General features: G+C 37.8%; 2 protein-coding genes across 2 annotated transcripts in view; both read right to left on the bottom strand.

The window, feature by feature from the left end:
- The window catches only part of LOC121378193 (protein FAM149B1-like), a 125,193-nt gene extending 111,987 nt beyond the window's left edge, over positions 1 to 13,206 (bottom strand). The window contains exon 1 of the mRNA XM_041506271.1: positions 12,831 to 13,206. Within this exon, the coding sequence (XP_041362205.1) occupies positions 12,831 to 12,874 (44 nt within the window). The 5' untranslated portion in view covers positions 12,875 to 13,206. The remainder of the gene's footprint in view (positions 1 to 12,830) is intronic.
- Positions 13,207 to 20,178: 6,972 nt separating this feature from the next.
- Positions 20,179 to 23,800, bottom strand: LOC121378829 (serine/arginine repetitive matrix protein 2-like). Its single transcript, XM_041507164.1, has one exon. The coding sequence runs from the start codon at positions 23,757 to 23,759 to the stop codon at positions 20,235 to 20,237; it is 3,525 nt and encodes a 1,174-aa protein (XP_041363098.1). The 5' UTR covers positions 23,760 to 23,800; the 3' UTR covers positions 20,179 to 20,234.
- Between the last annotated feature and the right edge of the window lie 464 nt (positions 23,801 to 24,264).

The following is a 24,264-nucleotide window of genomic DNA, read 5'->3' on the forward strand; positions in this document are numbered from 1 at the left end:
TCAGGTGTACAGGTCTTACTGACTTGTAAACAAATGAACCATTGACAGCAAATGTTTATTAACCAGGTTAAGACATCAAAATATCTAATGTTTTTTCATGTCATGGATATTATAGGTACCGGTAAGTTACTGGAAAACATCACTTATTGTATGGAAATAAGGAAGAAATGTTAGCTTTAACAAAGGCTAAGTTGGTGAGGCACTCAATACATATTAACTACAGTTATATGGCATCTGACATATGGTTGGTGACCACACAGATAATGAAAGGAAATAAGCTACCATCATGTCATGGGCTACTTTTCTAAGTTAAGGCAGGTCAGGTCAGTGTGTTTAACATGCATATTCAGAGCAGTCTTGAGGCTGGCTCCTCCGTCCAGGAAAGGGTTGGGGTGGGTTGGAGGGGAGACCGCCTGCACTGGCAGGTGCAAGGGAGCACCAGCAGTCTGATCAGGGCCAGTAACAGGCGGAGGGTGGTATGGTGCTATGGAATTTGGAATATGGGATTAAGCCAAAGAGAAAGGGTGTGCACTTTTGTGAAGGAAGTTAGGTGCAATTTTGAATGGTCCGTCAAAAGATAAAAAAGGGAGCTACATATAGGTTTGGAAAATTAGTGCGCCGAGAGTAGCTCTTCTAAATTAGCAGCAATGCATCTTTTATATGCACCATCGATCAACCGGTTTAATGTTCTTACATCTAATTAAGGTTCAAACAAGCTCATTGTGGGCATGTCCAAATTTGTACACAAAACAGGTAAGGTTAACTGAGAAGAAAAAAAGCCTAACTGACTGCTCAACCAAAATTGTATAAAATTTTGAGCATTTTTTAAGAACAATCTAAAAATAAATAACAATGTGGGAAAAAAAAAATTGACTTAAATGTTGAACGAAGGCCTAAAAGTTTAGTCTATCTATACATGTATGTTCAAACTTTATGGGTTGCATCCCACCAAGAAAACCCCTGAGTTAGTAGATGTGGAAGGTGTAGTGCTGTGTGGACATACAGATATCAAGGAAGGAAGGAAATGTTTTATTAAATGACGCACTCAATACAATTTTATTTATGATTATATGGCATCAGACATATGGTTATAGACCACATAGATATTGAGGGCGGAAACCCAGTCGCCATTTTACGAGCTTTATATACTCGTCTGGCTGGGAAGAAAAAGGAACCTTCAATGAAATGTCAAGTACATCATAGGACAGATACTAGATAAGACTATTATAATGTACATCTCAACTCAACACATTGTATTTATGGTTATATGGCATCAGACATATGGTTAAGGACCACACAGATATTGAGAGAAGAAACCTGCTGTTGCCACTTCATGGGCTACTCTTTTCAATTAGCAGCAAGGGATCTTTTATATGTACTATCCCACAGACCACGGCCTTTGATATACCAGTCCAGGGTTTCTGCCGTAGGGTAAAATGAATATGGCGCCATACCCAGATTTTTTTTTTTAAGTTAATCTTTTGACAAAATTAATCACTCTTATCATTAATGTATGATTTTCTTAACCATAACCCTAAATTTAACCCATTTTCTTTCTGGGAGAGGCCTCCCATACTCTGTTGCCTGTAGTTGCATTTAATTCCATAGTGCCATACCCAAATATTTCTTTCTTGCAGAAACACTGCAGTCGTGGTGCACTGGCTAGAACGAAAAATAGCGCAATGGACCCACCAACAGGGATTGATCCTAGACCGACCGTGCATCAAGCGAGCGCTTTACCACTGGGCTACGTCACGCCCCTATATAAATATCAAGAAGATGGATCCATCTGGGCAAGAGAAAATCAGACTAGAGTGTAATCCAGTAATCACGGTTGGTTTAGTGTGGCAGACGGACACAGCACCGGCGGGTACAAGATACCACCAAAACGTTTGTTTTGTTTAACAACATCACTAGAGCACATTGATATACTAATCATTGGCGAATGGTTGTCAAACATTTGGTAATTTTGACACATAGTCTTAGAGAGCACCATCCCACAGACAGGATAGAACATACCACGACCTTTGATATGCCAGTCGTGGTTCACTGGCTGAAATGACTAATAGCCCAATGGGTCCACAGATGGGGATCGATCCTAAACTGACCATGCATCAAGTGAGCGCTTTACCACTGGGCCACATCCCACCCCAATGCAAAACAAAGCAAAGTCCTGTCCTGAGTGGGGCAGTTAACCAACCAGTGCATGCTGCTAGGACAGAGTGGGACAGGTAGACTAAATGTGAACAACTGTGGCATTCTGTAAAATGGTCATCACAAGAGTCACCGGAAAACTTGTCAACTAAAATCAGCCGGAAAAATGACGTGGAGGCAAAGAATCTTGTCCCCCCAAAATCAACCCTGGTGGCGCAGTTTAAAATACATCCCAGTAGAAAACTCCACTTCATTGACAACACCTGTTAATGTTAGTAATTACCAAGACTAATTTACAATGCTTACAATCATTCTTATCAAGACTAATGTATACGATAATTGTTATCAAGACTAAAACACATGTATGATTCTGATTGGTTATTAATAAAGCGCACTTAGTTTTGTGCCTTATTACAATGAGCGAGCGTGTTGGCGTTTGGTGTCTGATGACAATTAGCGATGGCATATACGGATATTTAACAAAACCAACAAAATGGAGGACTCCCAAGTGGAGCATGCGAATCTTAGTGCACCATTCCAGACAGGATAGATCTTAGTGCAGCAACTCCAGACTGGGACCGATTACATGCACCATTCCAGACAGGATAGATCTTAGTGCAGCAACTCCAGACTGGGACTGATTACATGCACCATTCCAGACAGGATAGATCTTAGTGCAGCAACTCCAGACTGGGACTGATTACATGCACCATTCCAGACAGGATAGATCTTAGTGCAGCAACTCCAGACCAATTACATGCACCATTCCAGGTTTATGCTGTCCCTCACCAAATCACTAAACGCGAATTAAAGTTGAATTTGGTGAATATATTTTATTACTAATTCACCAAAACTCTAAAATCATTTGTTTATTGATATACCGCCATTTTAGCGTTTTGGTTAAATAAAACTTGAATTTGGCAACAGATTTTTGTAGAAAATGTGCCAAATTGTTAACATTTTATGGGCTTCAGTCTAAACCCTGGATAGTACATACCACAGGCCCACTGGCAGGACTAGATCTGGCAGTTGCCAAATTGTTAACATTTTACGGGCTTTAGTCTAAACCCTGGATAGTACATACCACAGGCCCACTGGCAGGACTAGATCTGGCAGTTGCCAAATTCGCCAATTGCAAATTTTAAAAATAATTGACAAATTTTATTTTAACTTGGTGAAATAATTTTAATACATTTTATTAAAAAATAACTGGGTTTTTTGCCATTTTTGAAGTTTAATAGATAATTTGGCAACATTTTGTGTTCACCTAGAGCTAGCCGTAACAACCTTTGTTACACTAGCAATGGGGAAAAAAACAGGCACCAGAAATTGATGCTAGACCGACTGTGCATCATGCGGCAGTTTTACTACTGGGTTACATCCTGCCTCTTTTTTGTATGTTAACATGTATTATTCAATAAAAGTCTTATACATGTTGTAAACACAGGCTCTCTTTCGACAGATTATAACGGTAACAGTCCAGACAAAACAAAATAAGCAAAGATTCCAGACTTTAAATACATGAAGATTTATAAGGGCAAGACATGTGTTTAACCGGGATGTAAGTTTACTTTATCTGTAATACGATTAACATATGACACTAACTGGAAACTTTGAAATGTAGTTTAACAGGCATTCTGAAAATACTGCTAAAGCAATACATGTACATGCAGTCCCCTACCGAATCCAACAATGTTTTCTATTTCCTAAATTCAAGGGCCACACCTCTGTGAAAAATGGGTAATTCACCATGAAAGTTAAACCTGATCTGTAACAGTAGATAAAAAAGCTATACACAAAATTCCAGCTCAATATCTCAAGGCTTTCTAAAACAACAAAAGTCTGGGGAATATTTTTTTTATATCTCCTAAGTTCAAGAACTATACCTCCGTCAAAAATGGGTAAATTGTCATGAATATCAAACTTGATCTGTAACAATGCATGATAAAGCTATACACAAAATTTCAGTTCAATATCTCAAGGCATTTTTTAAAAACTTCTGAAAAACTGTATGTGGGACGGACGGACACACAGACGGAGATAAAACAGAGTCCCCTCCAGTTGGACCGATAGGGGACTACAAAAAAAAGAAGAGGAATTAACCCAATTCTGAGAGAAAAAAAGATCCCATCAAAGAAAGCTGTCAAATATATATACATATAAAAGACAAAAACATGCATAGTCTTGCTTTTATTCACCTGTCCCCAAATGATTAATCTAGGTATCTTTTTATATATAACAATAAAAAATAACATTCTGCCAGTCCTACCCATATATTTTTTTAATGTGATGACAACCAAGTATATTATATTAAATGGCCAGTCAATAAGAATACAATAACCGAGAACAATTTTCTGTAATTACATTACAGTGGTTAGAATCAATTTTTTTTTGAGCCATGTATCTGTTATAGAACTAACAGTATCAAAATGTTGGGAGTCAAATCTGGATATAAAAACAAATTTTACAGTATACTGGTAGTACTTACAGGTAGACCTACAAACACAAAAACATCCCCCCCCCCCCCCCCAACTCAAGCTATATAGGGTTTTCTAAATGTGATTATTTTTAGTGTTGCCTCAGTACAGTGTAGATTTTTTTCAAAAGGAAAACCACTCTTGTTAGCACACTTCATTTCAGGTTCTAATAGACAAAATCAATTCCTACTGCCGATAATGTTAACGTTTACTAATAAAACTGATGTAAGCAGCAAATTAACACATCCAGGAAGTACAACAATAAAAAGTGTGGCACCTCACATCTAATCTACCTGCATAAAAATGGGGGGTCACATTCCATTTAAGAGATTTAATTAATGTTTTTAATAACAACTGTCATTTTTGCTGAAAATTGCAGTTCCATTTTTGGGGGTACCCCACATTAGTTTCAACCTCTGGTATATACTGCATAACAACTGTATAACAAATAAAAGTGTATTTATTTATTGTCAATGAATAATAGTATTTGCACAAATAATCAATGTCACATATTACTATCAATCATACCCACAGCTGCTTTTACTCCATAAATATTTGACGGTGCACTTCAAACTTTGACCTGGAACTCTCTTCTTTGGTGCTATGCGACTGTCATATATTTTGACACACAGCAGAACTTTCCCTTATGATCTACCTTAATATTTGTCACACTAAGGCCCAAAGGTAAGAGTGATTTACATTTTTACTTGCTCTTAATATTTTTCCAATTGCTTATCCAAACGATGTGCTTGTTTAAATGAATAAATGAATAATACTGGTATAATATGCCATATATAATAATTCTAATAATACACATTAGGGGTGTCACAATACACCTACCTCGCGATACGATACGTATCACGACACACAGCCCACAATACGATACATATCGCGCTACCCGATTCACCCGATTCACCGTAACACAAGCAGTTGAACCATAGGTGAAGTGATTTAAAAATAAGAAATATACCTGATAAAAGTAAAACACTGATTAAAAACAGTTTTAATGCTGAAATACCAAATCACAGACATATTGACATATGCAGGCATATATCTGTCCATTGTCTTTTTATTATTATTATTATTTATTTATTTATTTATTTTGAAGGAAATAACTTGTCAATAAGTACATACCAGTACAAATTGGAATCCATACACCATGGGTATCGTGTATCGAATCGTCAGCAGTAGCATCGTGATGCATCAGTATATAGCGACACCCCTAATACACATGAACGTTGTACCAGTTTATTAAATTATATACAGTGGAACTCCTCTAAACCAAACACCCTTGGGACCAAATAAAATGTCTGTTTTAGAAGGGTGCTCAGTTTACTGAGGTTTTATGAAATAGTCGTTGCAACCATTTTTATTTTTACTATTGATATAACCAACATAAAAACATGTGTTAAAATGTAAAAAGCCGTGTTTGACAGACACCCAAACACACTTCACCTACATGTAGCTTGTGTATATCATATCATCTGGTATTGTCAGCAAGAATGCAACTTTGTTAACTGATTGATATGGTCTAGATAGGAGACACACCTTGAAAGGTTTTTTTATTGTTCGATCTTCAGAGGTAAAATTTTAATTAAATAAACACAATGTGAATGCGTAATTGATTTAGTATTCAGAGTAGAGTGATTTCCGGTTTTCAGGGGTTAATTTCAATGATTAAAGCTGCATAAAACACAGGCCTGTGAATCAAGTTTGTTTTTGAGGGAATTCTGGTTTAGAGAAGTTTCACTGTATATTATTATATATATTACAATATAAAAAGTGTAGTTTGCCAAAATCCGAACACAAGAAATCTGAGAGTGCTGTTGAATATATATAGTGTTTTTCCTACAAATTGGACACGGCATGTTAGACTAAAAACTTTGGGGGCATTTTCATCATTTTCAGGGCACTTGTTTTTCATTTAAAAAAAAATATCAAAATCAAAATATTTATAAATGTAATTAATGTGCTTGCTTTAATACATAAATGGCTAAATATATAACTAGTAAATTTTATTAATTAATAATACATTTTCTGGGTGTTTTATAACTTTGGCAATTTTAGAATTAATTATTGAAAAAGGTGTGTTTAATCTCAGGGCAACATGGCACTGATTGAGGCTAAAACAAGCTAGGAAAAACAATACGCTGGACAAAAAAGTATAGTATTTATTGGCAAATGAACAGTCCTGAATTAACTTACATCTAAAAAAATGGGTATTGCTAACAAATGATACACACCATAACATTTTTCTCTTTCTCATACTGGACTCACAGAAAAATATATTTCCATACTGGCCAAAATCTACGTTCACGTTTCTCTGTCGTATTTTATTTCTTTTCTTTTTTTTAAACTAATTACCACCGTTCAATTCAGACTTCCATGTATTTCCCTGCTAAAATAACTTGTGATTGAATTTTAACTTATACATACACAATTGCAACTTGTCAGCTACATGTTTTCCCATAATCTGTTCGATCATTACACATATTGAAACAAAATGGTGATCGAAGCAGATTGATACTGATAGAAACATGTTTATTTTTCAATAGTGTGCAAAGTTAATATCTTACAGATAAGCAATGTTGTTTTATCGAAACTAAATAGTTCACTTGACTGTTAGATCTTGCACATCATTTGCCCGACTGTGATATTCCACAAAAAATAACAACAAATAACTGTCATGAAATTATATATTGTTTGGGTATATATTTTGGTGAAGGATCAATATCAGTTTTTTTAACCATACATATATAAATGTCCCCAAATATCAAAATTTTCACTGAATGAATTTTACTCACCTGCTGCACACTCTGACATTGCTGTAAGTCATACGTTAACCACAAGACAATTAGACCACACCCATGTCAGTCTATTTTATTTGGCCAGGATAAAACAACTTTTACATCTTGAGATATAAAATCTATTAACGTAAAATGAGTTTTTACTTTAAAAAAAAATTTTTATTAATTATAATAATCAGCCATCAAGGAAACCCAAAAGGCTGTTAACCTTATTCTACCCTATCCAGAGAAAATTGATTCACAACTATTTCAGCTCTCAAAATCCACGATACAATCAAGATACTATACTGATGAAGTTTCAGAGTACTTAGCTGACCTTCAAAATAGAGACATGTCCTTCTTGAATGGAAATTTGTGATAATTATATGTCTGCAAAACATTAAATACATGGAATAGTATGTTTGTGTGGTATATATATATATATGACAAATGAAGAGATTTAAAGGCATAATATCATAGACCATTGACCTATTCATTGGTTCAACAAACTATTACCTGAAAATATATACATTTGATTGGTTCTTAAAAGTACAGTACTTTATTTAACCATCTATATCCCACGTACATGTATTTTTGACATTTTGTAAAAACAAAATTTGAATTATGGTGACATTCCATAAATCAGAAAAACCCCAGCAGTGATTTGGAACACAGATGTGCGACGTATTATATTTTGAGTCATGTCATGGATATCCCTAGAATAACCGCAGTGTCAAAATGGTTTGACAAGCTCCTGTAACCAGGAAGAAAGGAAATGGTTTATTTAACGACGCACTCAACACATTTTATTTACGGTTATATGGTGTCGGACATATGGTTAAGAACCACATAGATATTGAGGGAGGAAACCCACTATCGCCACTTCATGGACTACTCTTTTCAATTAGCAGCAAGGGATCTTTTATATGCACCATCCTATAGACAGGATAGCACATACCACAGCCTTTGATGTACCAGTTGTGGTGCACTGGCTGGAGCGAGAAATAGCCCAATAGGCCCACTGACGGGGATCGATCCCAAACCAACCGCACATCAAGCAAGCGCTTTACCACTGGGCTACATCCTCGGCAAAGTGGGATTCCCAATACATATGTAGGCCCAACAATAACAGTTGAGGAATTTATCATTAGTCGTATGCCGATTACCTAAACATCGGACTAGTATGTCTTTGGATTACCATGTCCATTTTCTACCCTGTCAAATTCATTATTATATCAAATATAATATAGCCCCATGGTTAATAATAAGTATTATTCATACAGTGTTCGAGATTAACAGTATCCCGATATCCCGGGGATTCCAGAATTCAATTTTGGATACCAGACTTCAATAACCCAGTATCCCACTGGGATATCATATAATGTTGTTGTTTTTAATCCTGCATTTTTATTTTTTGCTGAAACAATGAAAGTCGTCATTTACTGGTAAAGTTAAGTAACAGTATTTTCGAGCTCGTACCTAGTCTAATGCTATGCCATAACAATATCTCCCCCAACTCGTTACCCAGTCTAATGCTACACTGGAGCAATAGTGGCATAGCACTAGACTGGGAACCGCTAAGTCGCTATTTATTTGAGATATTGATTCCACATCTGCAGAAAATTTATACAGGTAGGTTTATCATTAGTAATATCAGAAACACTTATATATTACCATGGCTGTTAACAAAAGGAAAATGTTGTGACTGAAATTTCAAGGTACAGGGCATTCAAAATGGTAATGTTTTATATGACAATTGTAGTCCACTTTAAACATGTATTTCTCCCATCCCACACCCTGTTATTTTTTTTATTGGACAAAAACATTAATTTGATGGGTCCTGCAGTGAACCTATATTAATGGAAATAGTCCTATTAGGCTGACATTTGTTGGGGTGTTCTTTCATAAGCTACGGGCATGTTTTTAAAGTTTGCATTATTACCTGATATTATTTATTTAGGCTTGACCGCCAGCTAATGAACGGCAAATCAAATATTCTAATACATTTACATCGGGTGGCCCTTGTGTTATTGCAAATTCATTATGGAAGGGGGAAGGGGTCGTTCAAAATTGGGGTAAAAGCCAATGTCCGATACTGCAATACGCTAATGTGGAATAGTCCTTTGTTGATCTTTGTGTCCATTTAACAATACGTAACGCAAAATCTTGCAGTTTTAATACCCCCCCCCCCCCCCCCATAACGTTTTGTGACCGTGTCATATTTTACTCTGGGGTCTTTAGTAATACATATATGTTAACATAAAATGGTAATGATTGGTTGCATTTTACTTAATGAAAAGTTAATGAATTAACATTACGTTGTACAATAATCCCCCCCCCCCCCCCCAATTACGTTTTGTCACACATCCCATAATTTCCACTCTCCTCAGTGCATGTTGCATAGTTCTCGAATGACCCATTATTCAATCGTGAATAATAAAGAAGTAACATACCGCTGGTCGGTAAATGTTATATTTGACCGGATCAACTTTATTAAGTTTCAATATCTATAATACGCAATCTAATAATCTCCCAGCAGAACTATTTCATTGTAACAGTGTTCAAACTCGCACGTGCTGTTCGCCACATGATGTGACAACGGGTACGACCATTACTTCAAAGGAAGTGAGTACCGTATATCTTCGCCTGTAAGTCGATCTCGGCTATAAGTCGAGTCCCTAATTTCAAGCCCTGAAAACTTATTTTTTTATTGACCCGTTTATAAGTCGACCCATGAAAAACTACTTATAAATATTGAAATATTTCTTATTTTCAGCACATGAGAACAATAATATTTGAACAAAAGAAAATTATTTTACAAACTTCGGTTTTCACGTTTTGTATATCGCAATATAATCAGACTATTCCAATCAAACTATCATTATTACATAGCATCAAAACGAAATATTCCCTTAGTAGAGAGTGAAAGCTGTTTGACTGTTACTGTATAGTACTGTACAGATGGTTTTGTGCACAGACAACAACTTTATTTATAAACACTGACAACAGATCACTACGATAAAACTGAAAGTATCACGTTTTGCCGCCATATTAATACATGTAAGGAGGATAACTCTGGAAAGTACACTGGTTTTTGTACCAAATGATGTGTGTCCCTATTGCTCTAGATAGTGAACTGCAGAGATCAGTCTATTTTAAGGGAAAGCTCAGTAATATTCATGAAGTTAATCACCGCCAAAACATTGTTTGAACAACCATTAATGCCAGTGACCAGATTTCAAAATAAACTCAGGCAACAGGTAGTTAGTATTGTTTACATTTTTACTATTAGTGATGACTGTTAATTTAACTAAGTGGACTGTTGTCTTGGCATGTGAGTGAGATCGTACGCCTTTTCGCATAACCAAAACCGTTCTAATGCCAAAAAAAATAGGTTATAAAAAATAAATGTGTCAAATTAACATATTTGAGTATAAATACATGGCATACTTCAACAATAAAACTTGTAAAATAATCGCCAAAACAGTAATATTTTTTGGTGAATTTTTTTTACCCTCTTATAAGTCGACCCCCCAAGTTATAAAATAATTTTTGGGTGAAAAAAATTCGACTTATAGGCGAAGATATACGGTAGCACATTTAAATTAAATCGGGTTTTTCACTTAATTTACAACTACTGTAGTAACGTTTGTTTTTGTTTTTTAATTACAAAAACCATACCAAAAATGATTTTTAAAAAATAAAATAAAATAATAAAATATTTGAAGAAAAAAAGTACGAAACATGTACACACCTTTTTACAAAATAAGATCGTCTGCTTAAAATAGCACAGCAAATGACAGTGTAGGGTGCACATTAAGTCAATACTTTACTTTCTACGTCCGTTCGGACTATGTAAATAGCGGATTGGACGTGTTGCGATAGATCCCAAATATGTGTTAACGCAAATGGATGAATTAAAACAAAAAAGTTGTAATCGTCTACCAAAACTGTATTATATCAGACAATGTAGGCATTATTACTAAAAACTATGACACAACAGACTCTACCAAAAACAAGATGCACCTAATTTGCATATCCAGGTCAGACTTGTTCGTCATGTGTTCGTAATCAATCGGAAAACCAAAACGAAACTTTTTCGATGTCAGTTTTTTTAAAATATACTATTAGCTAAATTTGTAAAAAAAATTATGAGTTCAAGTGTTCACGATGAGAGCAACTTTGGGACTCTTTATTGGAAAACCGTTGGGTCATAACTGGGGAAAAGGTTTGATATTGGATTGGGAATTTACGTTAGGGGAATGGGGCCGTTCACCGGCCCCTAAATGTATGGTAGATTATACCCATCCGATGGGTACCTAAAGGGGGGGGTCAGTGGGACAAAGGAAACGGCCGAAGTGATCGGGTTGACATTACGGAAACCGAAAATGGCCCAAGTGATTCTCATTAAAAAAAAAAAAAAAAATGACTGAAAAAATAATTTCCACGATTTCTCCTACGACGGAAATCCGTCTCACGACGGACAGTTAACAGCCATGTATTACTGATAAATATTAATTTATATCCGTATTACTAAAAAATAGATGCAACAAATCACTTTGCCGATTCCGTTTGATTGCTAATTTCACAAATTCCGAAATTTCAATTGCGGCGTAGACTGGGAACGAGAACAGTGTCTTCCAAGTTTGTTATGATGTTATTTATGAATTTCATTTAAGTGGGATAGTAAATTCTCAGGTGGGATACCAGATTGTGAAATGTTAGTATCCAACTGGGATACTGCCCACATTTTTTAATCTCGAACACTGTTCATAAGGAATTTTTAAATGTTTAAAATGCACTTACAGGTGTTTATAGATAGTTGCCACTAGTATCTTCTGGAATTGTCTGCTAACATTGGTAGCCTAGCTTTAGGTTTCTGACTTGGTGATAAATTACTGTTGGCACTAACTCCCTTTGATTGCATTGATGTGACATATTTTTTAAAAGTCAATAGTCAAGATGGCTAGTGGAATATTTACCGGTACTTTACACTCAGTTAAAACAAAATGCTGAGTTTGCATGTTCAAGATCTAGACGCAAACCAAGCGTTTCAGGGATTGAAAAATGTCTCTCTTTCTTCAAAATATTTTCCAGGTGATACATGACTCGACCCCCTTACGAATTTCGCTCGCCACAATCTAGAATATTGTGACCAAGTATATTTTACAGACTTCTCATGCATGCAATAGGCCTTGATTTCCAAGATACAAAAATGGCAATACTGGCAAGAGGGCTGACATGGAATTCCCTTCATCGTGGTTCAATTAAAACATGTTTAGAGACACATGAATGTAATTTTCATTTACAATCCATATGTATAGAAATACGGTCTTGTAATTTTTGATATTATGCCTTTAAACTGTTTTGTGTTAATGTTCAATAGATCCATGTTAAAATTAAAAATGCTTACACTTCAAGGGGAACTGGCCGCCTTGTATATCTGCTGGTCATCATTAAACTGGATCCGTTTTCTCCATTAAGAAAACTTGCATTTTCATCAATTACTGTTACTTATTAACAAACTGCCACTCTTCCAGCATAATTTGTATCAATTAAAAAGTGTTGAAATGTCACTTTACTGTGCTCAATGAAGAAATGTTTTGTCAACAAGTCGGCATGCTTGGGATTTCATTCGAGCAATGGGCGTTTGATTAAACATTAAGCGTAATGTCAGTCGCTTTGCATAGAATATAAACTATGACATTGACTGTCCGTGCATTAACTGTTGATACCTGTCCTATTGGCACATTCACATCGCACTTTCAGTTTAATAGTCACTCAGACGTCAATGCAAACAAACATGGAGGAAATATTCCCAATCCCATAATGCTATAGGTTGACCCAATACGTATGCGCAGTAACAACCTCCAGCTGACCCGGTTCTAAAGTAGGACAGTTGCTTGGAGACATGTAAACACTCATCGAATTTCTTAAAATATGTCGATATTAATAAATTTCCATGTTAATTACGCGAATACTATAATTGTAAATTGAGAAATAACTAGTATATGAATGCATTAAATCTACTACCCAAGAATAATCGTGATTTCGACATTTAACTGTCCTGGTTGAGGGATCATCTTATAACATAATAACTCCAAAACATATATAATTATATTAGGCTATAACTTACCAGGAATGGGTAGGTTTGGGGTGGGGTGTGGGGGTGTGGGGGTGGGGAGGTACCTTGAAAATTTGACAGTGGCCAACTGTTGGAATTTATACGCGTTACATGTAAGGGCTCCTTAACAATTACGTAACGCTCTAGGGGGAGGGGAAGAGGCGGAGTTTTCGATTTATGTAACATTTTCAACACCATTTCATGTTATTTTTATTCATTAGTTAAGGCCTAGATCTAAAGGGGTGGGGGAAGGGGATTTTATTATTTTATTTTTTTTGGAACCCGACGCTACTCAGAAAAAAGGCCAACCCTAAAAAAATAAAGTATATGCATCTACCCCCCTCCCTCTCTCGTTTATAAGTTTGTTTTTGTTTTAACGACACCACTAAAGCACATGATGTCAAACATTGCAGCAAAGGATTTTTATATGAACTTTTTCACAGACAGAAAATCACCTACCACGGCCTTTGACCAGTTGTGCACTAGTTGGAACGAGAAAACCCTCTAATTTATACGTCGTGAAAACATTTATTTTAAAAGTGTAATATTTCTTAGCATTTGATATGAATACATTTACTTGAAAAATGCAGGGAATAGCATTTCAGTACATTTAGGTTTCAAAAGTTTCCAGGAGAACCCCCAACAAAAAAAACCTCTTGCGTTTTGTGCCTCGATTTTATCCCAGCCTAGACACCCCTGCAAAATTTCCTTCACACACACCTACATAAGTCACTTGTTGAATTTCCAAGAGAGATAATTTTACTCTTAAACTAATTCAGTTTCTAGGGCATACATACAAAGACTCTAATTACTCTATGTATGTATACACCTTTTTTCACAAGGATCTAAACGTAGACCACTTGTTTGATGTAAATAGTCCAATACCTATATCATTTGTTACCAATGTTTTAGATAGGTATGCTAGTCAGGTGCGTACCCAGCCATTTTTGATGTGGATTCCAAATTTACAGTCGAACACCGAAGGTGTGAGTGTTGTAGGAGGGGGGGGGGGGGGGGGGGGGTGCCCCCCCGAAATGTTTTGAAACCTAGACGTCATATGGTGCACTCTGGCGAGAAATAATTTTACACCTATAAATAAGCTTGGATCGCAAGTTTTAATGCGGCAATTTGTAAAATGTCTGAACTATAGATAGCATCAGTACATCGTCTCATGTTATAAATGTGTATCTTTTAATTTTGGCTTTACTTGTGTGGGGTTTTTTTATTATTATTTTTTTTTTATTATTATTATTTTGTTTTTTATTATTATTATTATTTTTATTTTTTATTTTTTTTGAAAATAAATTTGATAGGTTTATGTTTATGTATATTTTATCCATATTTTAATCATTATTTTATATTTTTAATAAAATTAAAAAAATTATGTAATTTAACAGGGCAGGTGTCTGGTCTGTGCCTTTGGTAGTGGCTTGGTTAATATTACCTCGTCTACTGCCCTAGGTATTATAGATTAAATTGTTCGCCGCGTCTTCTAAATGACCTAATCATGTTGTTTTAGAAGACAACTGAGGAGTCGCCTGTTTTTCCATGGATCGGCCGGATTCACCTCTCTCCTTCTGGCAGGCTTGGTACTTAAAACGAAAGATTAAATTAACCATCGCTGGATTTTTTTGCACCACTCCTCTAGTGGCACCAGCGATTAAACTCTTACAACCCTTTGGCGTCACTCTTCGAGTGAAGCCGGTTTGGGAAGTTATAATAACTTCCTAAAAAACTAGTAGGCTGCCAGGATTGGACTGAACTGCGGTTGGACACGGTGGGGTGGGGGCATTCGCCGGGAGTTAGGGCATTCTTTGGGGCTATATGCGTAAGCGGTTCGGCCTTAGGTTTGGTGTAGGGCCGGCCTCCCCTCCCTCCCGACCCTCACCTCGTCACACCAATGTTTAAAATATGACTGGCAGCCCCTTTCCTCTTAACCTCCCATGGGCTTAATGAATATTGTTTAAGAATTATTATTAATTTTAGACCAGCCCATCTACATTTGAGCCGAAAATATATTATATTAATAATTTATATAGATTAGGAATGTTAATATTTTTCTTTAAGGGCGCAGCCAAAAAATTTTAACCCCAATTTTCCCCTTTTTATACTTTTGGCCTTAATATTCAAAATTTCCCCTATTTGTTAGGTTATCCCTGTCCCGAGTCAGACCCCCCGATTCTATCGGAGGCCGGACTTGGGATAGGCGTGTTCGAAACCCTAGTGGTATATGGACACGTTAAACAAGTTACTAAGCTAAGCTAAGTACATCGTCCGAGTTGCATCTCACTTTAAAATATCTTTAGCCGAGTCCGGGTATGAAAAGGAGTACATCTACATGTAGATCTACATGTGCCTTTACTTTGTTTCCTTTACTTGCAAATAACTGGTTAGTACTGGGCGTTGCCAGGAACACTTAGGTTAACTGACTGCCATATATAACTGAAATACTGTTGAAAAATGGCGTTAAACCTAGCCCGAGTACTCTGACTGTAAGAGAGCTAGACGGACATTTGGACATAAACACGCTCTCATTAGAGTCAGAGACCAGCCTATGTCTTTTTTTGGCAATTCCTGACTACCAAACGGTAGGCAACGAGTCCCGCTCTAATACCACAACAATCCTATGTTTGACGTCAAATACCTTTACATCAATCATTTTCGAGTTAAGTGATACAAAAAAATCCACATATTAATCACTAATACACTTACTACAGAAAGAAACCCGACAGCACCCACATTCAGCTACGCTTCGTGACACTCCGTCGCAACAATTGCAAGGTATTTGACGTCAAACATAGGATTGTTGTGGTATTAGAGCGGGACTCGTTGCCTACCGTTTGGTAGTCAGGAATTGCCAAAAAAAGACATAGGCTGGTCTCTGACTCTAATGAGAGCGTGTTTATGTCCAAATGTCCGTCTAGCTCTCTTACAGTCAGAGTACTCGGGCTAGTTAAACCCAACTCAATCAATCAAAACCTGTGCCTTGTCAGCAACTGCACATGCATATAGATCTACGTTGTATATCTATTTAGTGGATTATTAATGTACTGGTAAATAGGAGAGTTGAGATTTTAGTCCTTAGACCTACATGAATATAGTAGAACACCATAACACATCGACATGGTCATTGGTATATTTTGTATCAGGGCTCGAGGTTACAAACCAGTTTTCTTATTCAATTCCGCTGAGCATAAAAAAATAAATGGCATCGTAGAGCCAAGTTAATAACATAAGTAATGCACCTTGTGTGACATCATCATGTACATATGTTGGCTGCTAAACACGAATTTAAGACCATTTGCTCTATAACACAAATGATTTCTACGCTCAGCATGAAAAGTTTTGTAACCTCGGGCCCTGGTCATCTACTACTAGTAGTATCTCATCTGAAAATCGACAGTCACGTGAATTCACCACATCAAATGATAGCTCCACCAATACCAAAATAGCAATACACTAAGTAGTTATTTGGTTACTAAGTAGCTTCTTTTGATTTTTATTATTAGTTTGGTCTAAGTACTCTCATATAAGGCTTGTTTTTTTTAAAGAATTTTTTTTTTTTTTTTGGGGGGGGGGGGGGGGGGAAATGACGTGGACGCCACTGCGTACTTGCGTACAGGCAGTACGCGCCTGGAAGATGACAGTCGTAATGACGTCATACGAATTTGACCAATACAAGCGTTTGTAAGAAAATAAGTTTTACAGATTGGAATTACTAGTGACTGAATGGCACGATTTTGAGTGGTTTCGCTATTTTCTCGAGTACACATTTCAAAAGTCTAGTTACGCCCCTGATTGGTATATATTAAAGGCCGTGGTATGTGCTATAGGCTACTGTATGTGGAATGGCGCATATTATGCCATATAAAAATTACCTTGTTACTAATGAAGAAATGTAGCGCGTTTCCTCTCTGTTGCCCCGTGCCCCCCTCCCCTAGTGGTCAAAATTACCAAATGTTTCACATCCAGTAGACTATATGATTAATAAATTAATTATGCTCTAATTATGCCTTGACTTTAATATATATATTTAGCATTTATTTGTATTTAAATTAATTATTCATTAGGTTTTTAAACATTACTTTATTTTTCTTGAGGTCTTATTTGCAATTTAGACACATTTAAATGACCTGATTTCAGCCATTTTAGCTGGGGGGTTTTGTGTGTGTGCGTTTAAACATGTCAGCGCATTCTTGGGCACGCGCGCGCGCACACACACACACACACACACACACACACAGATCGAGTCACCTCCAGCTCTGCCCCTTATTGATATTGATATGTAGGGGACGGGGAGGGTTGGAGGTGACTAAAGCTAACAAACACACTGCCCTGAACGTGAATAGGTAGACTACTATATTTTACTAGTGAAATGGATGATTTTTAACAATAACAAGAACCAAATACATTATTTGTATTTTTGTAGACTCAGTCTGTTGAGTTCATTGAGTTAGGTGTTCACCTGACTTGCTAAATACACTGAGCAGCATATACTGTTAGTTATTTAACCCTGAAATAGTTAAATTTTAGTATATAGCTATTAATGATTATTTTAATTACTAAGGTAAATATATACATATGCTGAAGTATGCATTCAGCGTTTTTAACCTGTTAAAATCTATTTGTTATCAATAAACTTTGATGAAGTTGAATATTTGTTGGTGATCTTTTGTCCTCATTAGTAAAACAGCGGAACATAGCCCAGTGGTAAACCGCTCGCTTGATACACAGCCGGTCTGGGATCGATCCACGTCGGTGGGTCCATTGGGCTATTTCTCGCTCCAGCCGGTGCATCATGACTGGTATATCAAAGGTCATGGTATGTGTTACCTTGTCTGTGGGATGGTGCACATAAAAGATCCCTTGCTGCTAATCGAAAAGAGTAGCTCATGAAATGGCGACAGCGGGTTTCCTCTCTATATCTGTGTGGTCCATAACCATATGTCTGATGCCATATAACCATAAATAAAATGTGTTGAATGCATCGTTAAATAGAACATTTCCTTCCTTCATTAGTAAAACTGACCATTTACCAGACACTCAGTGTTCCTAGGTCGTCACACTGTTGAGTACCATATATTTTGATGGGGCGTGTCCTTGGAAGTTGCCCCAGAGCCATGCATTGTTTGTGATATGTGGGCTGTATGTGCTCCACTGAACACATCTCTATCATATGATAAACATTCTATGTTCATTTTCAGAATTGATTTTACACCGAGTATCATATATATGAATGGGGAGTTCCGTGGGCAGTTGCCCCTGAGCCACCCTGTATTTGTTATATATCAGTGGGAATGGGCACTGATGAAAGAAAGAAAGAGAGAAATGTTTTATTTAACAATGCACTCAACACATTTTATTTACGGGTATATGGCGTCGAACATATGGTTAAGGACCATACAGATATTCGAGAGAGGAAACCTACTGTCGCCACTTCATGGGCTACTCTTTTTGATTAGCAGCATATACCAGTCGTGGTGCGCTGGCTGGAACGAGAAATAGCCCAATGGGCCACTGACGGGGATCGATCCCAGACCGACCGCGCATCGAGTGAGGGGCACTAATGAAGGACGTTTATCATATCGTATTCTATGTTTAGTTTCAGATGTGTGCGCATGTTGATTCTTTTGCTATATAATTACTGTTTTGTAGATTTCAGTGAGATTTAGGTCTGTGCTTTATTTCCATATTATCTTATATCCCTAAGCCACCCTAGATGATCATATTACCATAGGTCATAATATTACACTTAAATTTGTATTGTAGATTTTAAAGAATGTTGTCAGAGCAATATTCAATATTGAATGTTGAATATCGAACAAACTTCACCTTCCCTGATAAAACATGTTTGTTTCTTCAAAGAGTTGATGATCTCTATTGACAATAAAAATGGTGTTATAAGCCAAGTTGGAAGCGAACCATGTATAGATGGATGGATGGATGCATGCATGGAAGGAAATGTTTTATTTAACGACACACTCAACACATTTTTATTTACGGTTATATGGCGTCAGACATATGGTTAAGAATCACACAGATATTGAGAGGAAACCCACTGTCGCCACTTCATGAGCTACTCTTTTTCGATTAGCAACAAAGGATCTTTTATATGCACCATCCCACAGAAAGGATAGCACATACCACAGCCTTTGATATACCAGTTGTGGTGCACTGGCTGGAACAAGAGCTATGTCCTACCCAAGGATGGATGGATGGATGGATGGATGGATGCATGTATAGTTACAATTTTTTTTGTCTTATGCCAAATACTAGTAGCAATTAGTAAATTTAATGTTGGTTGGTTGTTTGGGCTGGGGTTGTTTGGGTTTTTTGGGGTTGGGGCGGATTTTTTTTTTTTAAAATCCTTTTGTTCCCTTTGATTTTTTTTTTATTACAAGACGAAATGATGTAAAAGGAGATAGTCAAAAACTCATTCAAGTGGTTTGGTGGCCCTGAAAAGGTTGTTCGTCTGGGGTTTTGGGGTTTCTCAAAAGGGCCAGTTGAATGTTTGGTCATTTGTTAGATAGAAGAAGCACCAGATTTTAAAGTGCTACTTCCTTGCTGTCTAATGTTTTTTAAGGTTTTTTTTTTATACACGACAAATTGATGTAAAAGGAGAAGAAAAAAACCTCATTAGAGTGATTTTTTTTTTTTTTTTTTTTTTTTATGCACCTTTATTAAACTAAGTTTTCACTTTTTTTCTCTCTCGCGTTCACACTTACACTCACACCTGATCTCGCCATCATACTTGCACTCACACTCACACTGGTAGTCCTTTTTCCCCGATTCCTTGGATTGTTTGGATCCCTTGGATGAACGACGCTTTCCTTTTGATGCTCCACTGCTAGCCGCACCTTTCGACGAATTAGGCTTTCCTTTACGACGTCGCGATCCACTTCTTGATGCACCACTCCTCGCCGCACCTTTTGACGAACTACGCTTTCCTTTTTGACGTTTCGATCCACTGCTCGCTGCACATTTCGACAAACTAGGCTTTCCTTTTCGACGTCTTGATCCACTTCTCGATGCACCTTTTGATGCTCCACTTCTTGACGCACCTTTTGACGAACTACGCTTTCCTTTTCGACGTTGCGATCGACTTCTCAATGTACCTTTTGATGCTCCACTGCTTGCCGCACCTTTTGACAAACTACGCTTGCCTTTACGGCGTTTCGATCCACTTCTCGATGTACCTTTTGATGCTCCACTGCTTGCCGCACCTTTTGAGGAGCAGTTCTTTCCTTTTTGACGTCTTGATCCACTTCTAGATGTCCCTTTTGATGCTCTACTGCTTGCCACACCTTTGGACATATTACGCTTTTCTTTTTGATGTTTCGATCCACTTCTCAATGCACCTTTTGATGCTCCACTGTTCACCACACCTTTGGACAAACTACGCTTTCCTTTCGGACGTCGCGATCCACTTCTCGCCGCACTTTTCGATGTACGACACTTTTCTTTTTGACGTCTCGATCCACTTCTCGATGCACCTTTTGATGCATCACTGCTCGCCGCACCTTTCGATGAACGTTTTCCTTTTTGACTTCTCGATCTACTTTTAGATGCAACTTTTGATGCACCACTGCTCGCCGCACCTTTCGACGAACTACGTTTTCCTTTTTGACTTCTCGATCTACTTTTAGATGCAACTTTTCGACATTTCAATCCACTTGCCCCCACACTTTTTGATGCACCACTGCTCGCTGCACTTTTCGACGAACTACGTTTTCCCTTTTTATGTCTGGATACACTTCTCGATGCATCTTTTGATGCTCCACTTCTCACCACACGTTTCACCAAACTACGCTTTCCTTTTCGAAGTCTTGATCCACTTCTCGATGCAGCTTTTGATGCTCCACTGCTTGCTGCACGTTTCGATGAACTCCGCTTTCCTTTTTGACATCGCAATCCATTTCTCCCCAAACTTTTTGATGCACCACTGCTCGCTGCACTTTTCGACGAACTACGCTTTCCTTTACGATGTCTTGATGCACTTCTCGATGCACCTTTTGATGCTCCACTGCTCACCGCACCTTTTGATTGCTTGCTTTTCTTTTCCTCTTCCTTGCCTTTTTTGCCCTCCTCGCCTTTCTTGCCTGCCTTGCTTTTGCACTTTGCTTTTTTTAATCCCTTGGATACTTTCAATTCTTTGGATTTTTTGGATCCCTTAGATTTTTTGGATCCCTTAGATTTCTTGGATCCCTTTGACTCTTTGCATCCCTTCGATGACGAAAGGCGTCGACGCTTTGGTTGAACTGCTCCGTCATCGTCACTGCGTGTTGCTCGTCGTTTTCGTTGTTTTGATACACTTCTTGATACACTTTTTGATGCACCTTTTGATACACCTCGTTTGGACTGGCTTCTAGATTTAGATCCAAGTCGAGCCCCTTGCGATTTGCTCTTCAATCTACCTTTTGATGCACGTCGGGATTGGCAACGTCCGGACTGGCTTTTTCCAGATTTAGATCCTAGCGATTTACTCCGCGACCTACCTTTTGATGCATTTTGGGATCGGCTGAGTCTGGATCGGCTCCTTCCAGATTTAGATCCTAGCGATTTGCTCCGTGATCTACCTTTTAATGCATGTCTGGTTCGTCCTGATCGGCGAGGTTTGGACTGGCTTCTAGATTTAGATCTAAGTCGAGATGCTTGTGATTTCTTCTGTGATCTACCTTTTGATGCACGTTGGGATTGACAACGTCCAGACTGGCTTTTTTTAGATTTAGATCCTACCGATTTACTCTTCGATCTACCTTTTACTGCACGTCGGGATCGGCCGAGTCTGGATCGGCTCCTTCCAGATTTAGATCCTAGTGATTTACTCCGCGATCTACCTGTTGATGCACGTCGGGATCGGCCGAGTTTGGATCGGCTCCTTCCAGATTTAGATCCTAGTGGTTTACTTCGCAATTTACTTTTTAAAGTATGTCGGGTTCGTCCTGGTCGACGAGCTTTGGACTGGCTTCTAGATTTAGATCCAAGTCGAGATCCTTGTGATTTACTCCGTGATCTACCTTTTGATGCACGTTGGGATTGGCAACGTCCGGACTGGCTTTTTTTAGATTTAGATCCTAGCACTTTACTTTTCGATCTACCTTTTGATGCATGTCGGGATCGGCTGAGTCTGGATCGGCTCCTTCCAGATTTAGATCCTAGCGATTTACTCCGCGATCTACCTGTTGATGCACGTCGGGATCGGCAGAGTTTGGATCGGCTCCTTCCAGATTTAGATCCTAGCGGTTTACTCCGCGATTTACCTTTTAAAGCATGTCTGGTTCGTCCTGATCGGCGAGGTTTGGACTGGCTTCTAGATTTAGATCTAAGTCGAGATCCTTGTGATTTCTTCTGTGATCTACCTTTTGATGCACCTTTTGGTGCACATCCGGATCGGCCTTTTCCGGACCGGCTACTTCTAGATTTAGATTTATTTCGAGATCCTCCTTGTCTAGACTTGGTGCGGCCTTTTAATCCACCACCTTTTGGTCGACTACCTTTTGATCGACATCGGGATGGAGATCTAGGTCGGGATACCTTTTTAGATTGAGATTTCCTTCGTCCTTTTCCTTTTCGGCTGCTAGATTTACTTTTTTGACGAGCACCTCTAGCACCTTTTTCACCTTTACCACCACTTGTTCCACCTTTACCACCTTTTTTACCTTTACTGCCTCGTCCACCTTTTCCACAATGCTTATCGTTTCCTTCAACGGACTTGCGAAAAAAAAGACGATAACTGCCAGTGCCACTATTGGATTTTGTACCTGTCGGTCGAGTCAAAATTTTATCATTCAGGCCTTCCCTGAGAGCTTTTCTTATCTGCCCTTTCAGCAGTTGTGGAGGCACATCTGCCATGGTGGTAGTGGTAATGTATTTTCGAATTGCCTGGGCAGATGTTCCCTTTTTGTCCTGGATGGTGTTGATGGCATCCACAATTTTCATTATCATGGACGACGGACCCCAATTCTTTGGTGGGGGTGTTTGTTTATCACTGCTAGTAGATTCCTTCATTGGTGGGGGTGTTTGTTTATCACTGCTAGTAGATTCATTCATTGATGGGGGTGTTTGTTTACCAATGCTAGTAGATTCAACACCGTCATTTGGGGCTCCTTCATCAACGGGTGTTCCGCATCTAGACATCGATCTAGACTTGGACTTCGATTGAGAGGATCCGGACTGGGACAACCCAGACCGGGAGTTAGACACCTTAGTTTCCAACATTCGAATACAAAATCTCCGTATCCAAATAAAAAATGGAACAATAAGATAGGCAACGCCCTTGGTTACGGAGCGTCCTTATATAAGAAAACCGCGGACGCAAACGAAAGCAATACCGGAAGTTGATAATCGTTTACGGAACGTTGTTCTCAAGTGTGTTTCTGATTCTAACGTTACATTATTTTGGAATTTATTATGAACATTTTGTTGCTTGGATTTAACACATAACTATTCCCTCTAGTATGCTATCTTGATTCACTTTTCAAAATGTACACAACCCGCCAAATGTCGTTTTGTATTATATCAATAATGAAACTTGAGCCACCCATCTCCATTGCTAAGGTCGACGACAGTCACTTTTCGCACCCTTGTTTTGGTTTTGTACACAATAAATATAAGTTCTTACCGTAATTTCACTTGAAATCCATATATTGTAGTGGCAAAAAAAGAATAATTTACAAGATTTTCTTCAAACACATTCAAGTGTATTATTAATGTCAAACAAACA

Source organism: Gigantopelta aegis, chromosome 8, assembly GCF_016097555.1.
Source record: "Gigantopelta aegis isolate Gae_Host chromosome 8, Gae_host_genome, whole genome shotgun sequence".
Taxonomy (NCBI): Eukaryota; Metazoa; Mollusca; class Gastropoda; order Neomphalida; family Peltospiridae; genus Gigantopelta; species Gigantopelta aegis.

What these genes read in the sequence shown, in the direction of transcription:
- LOC121378829 (XM_041507164.1), bottom strand. Translation starts at nt 23,759, where the DNA reads ATGTTGGAAACTAAGGTGTCTAACTCCCGGTCTGGGTTGTCCCAGTCC.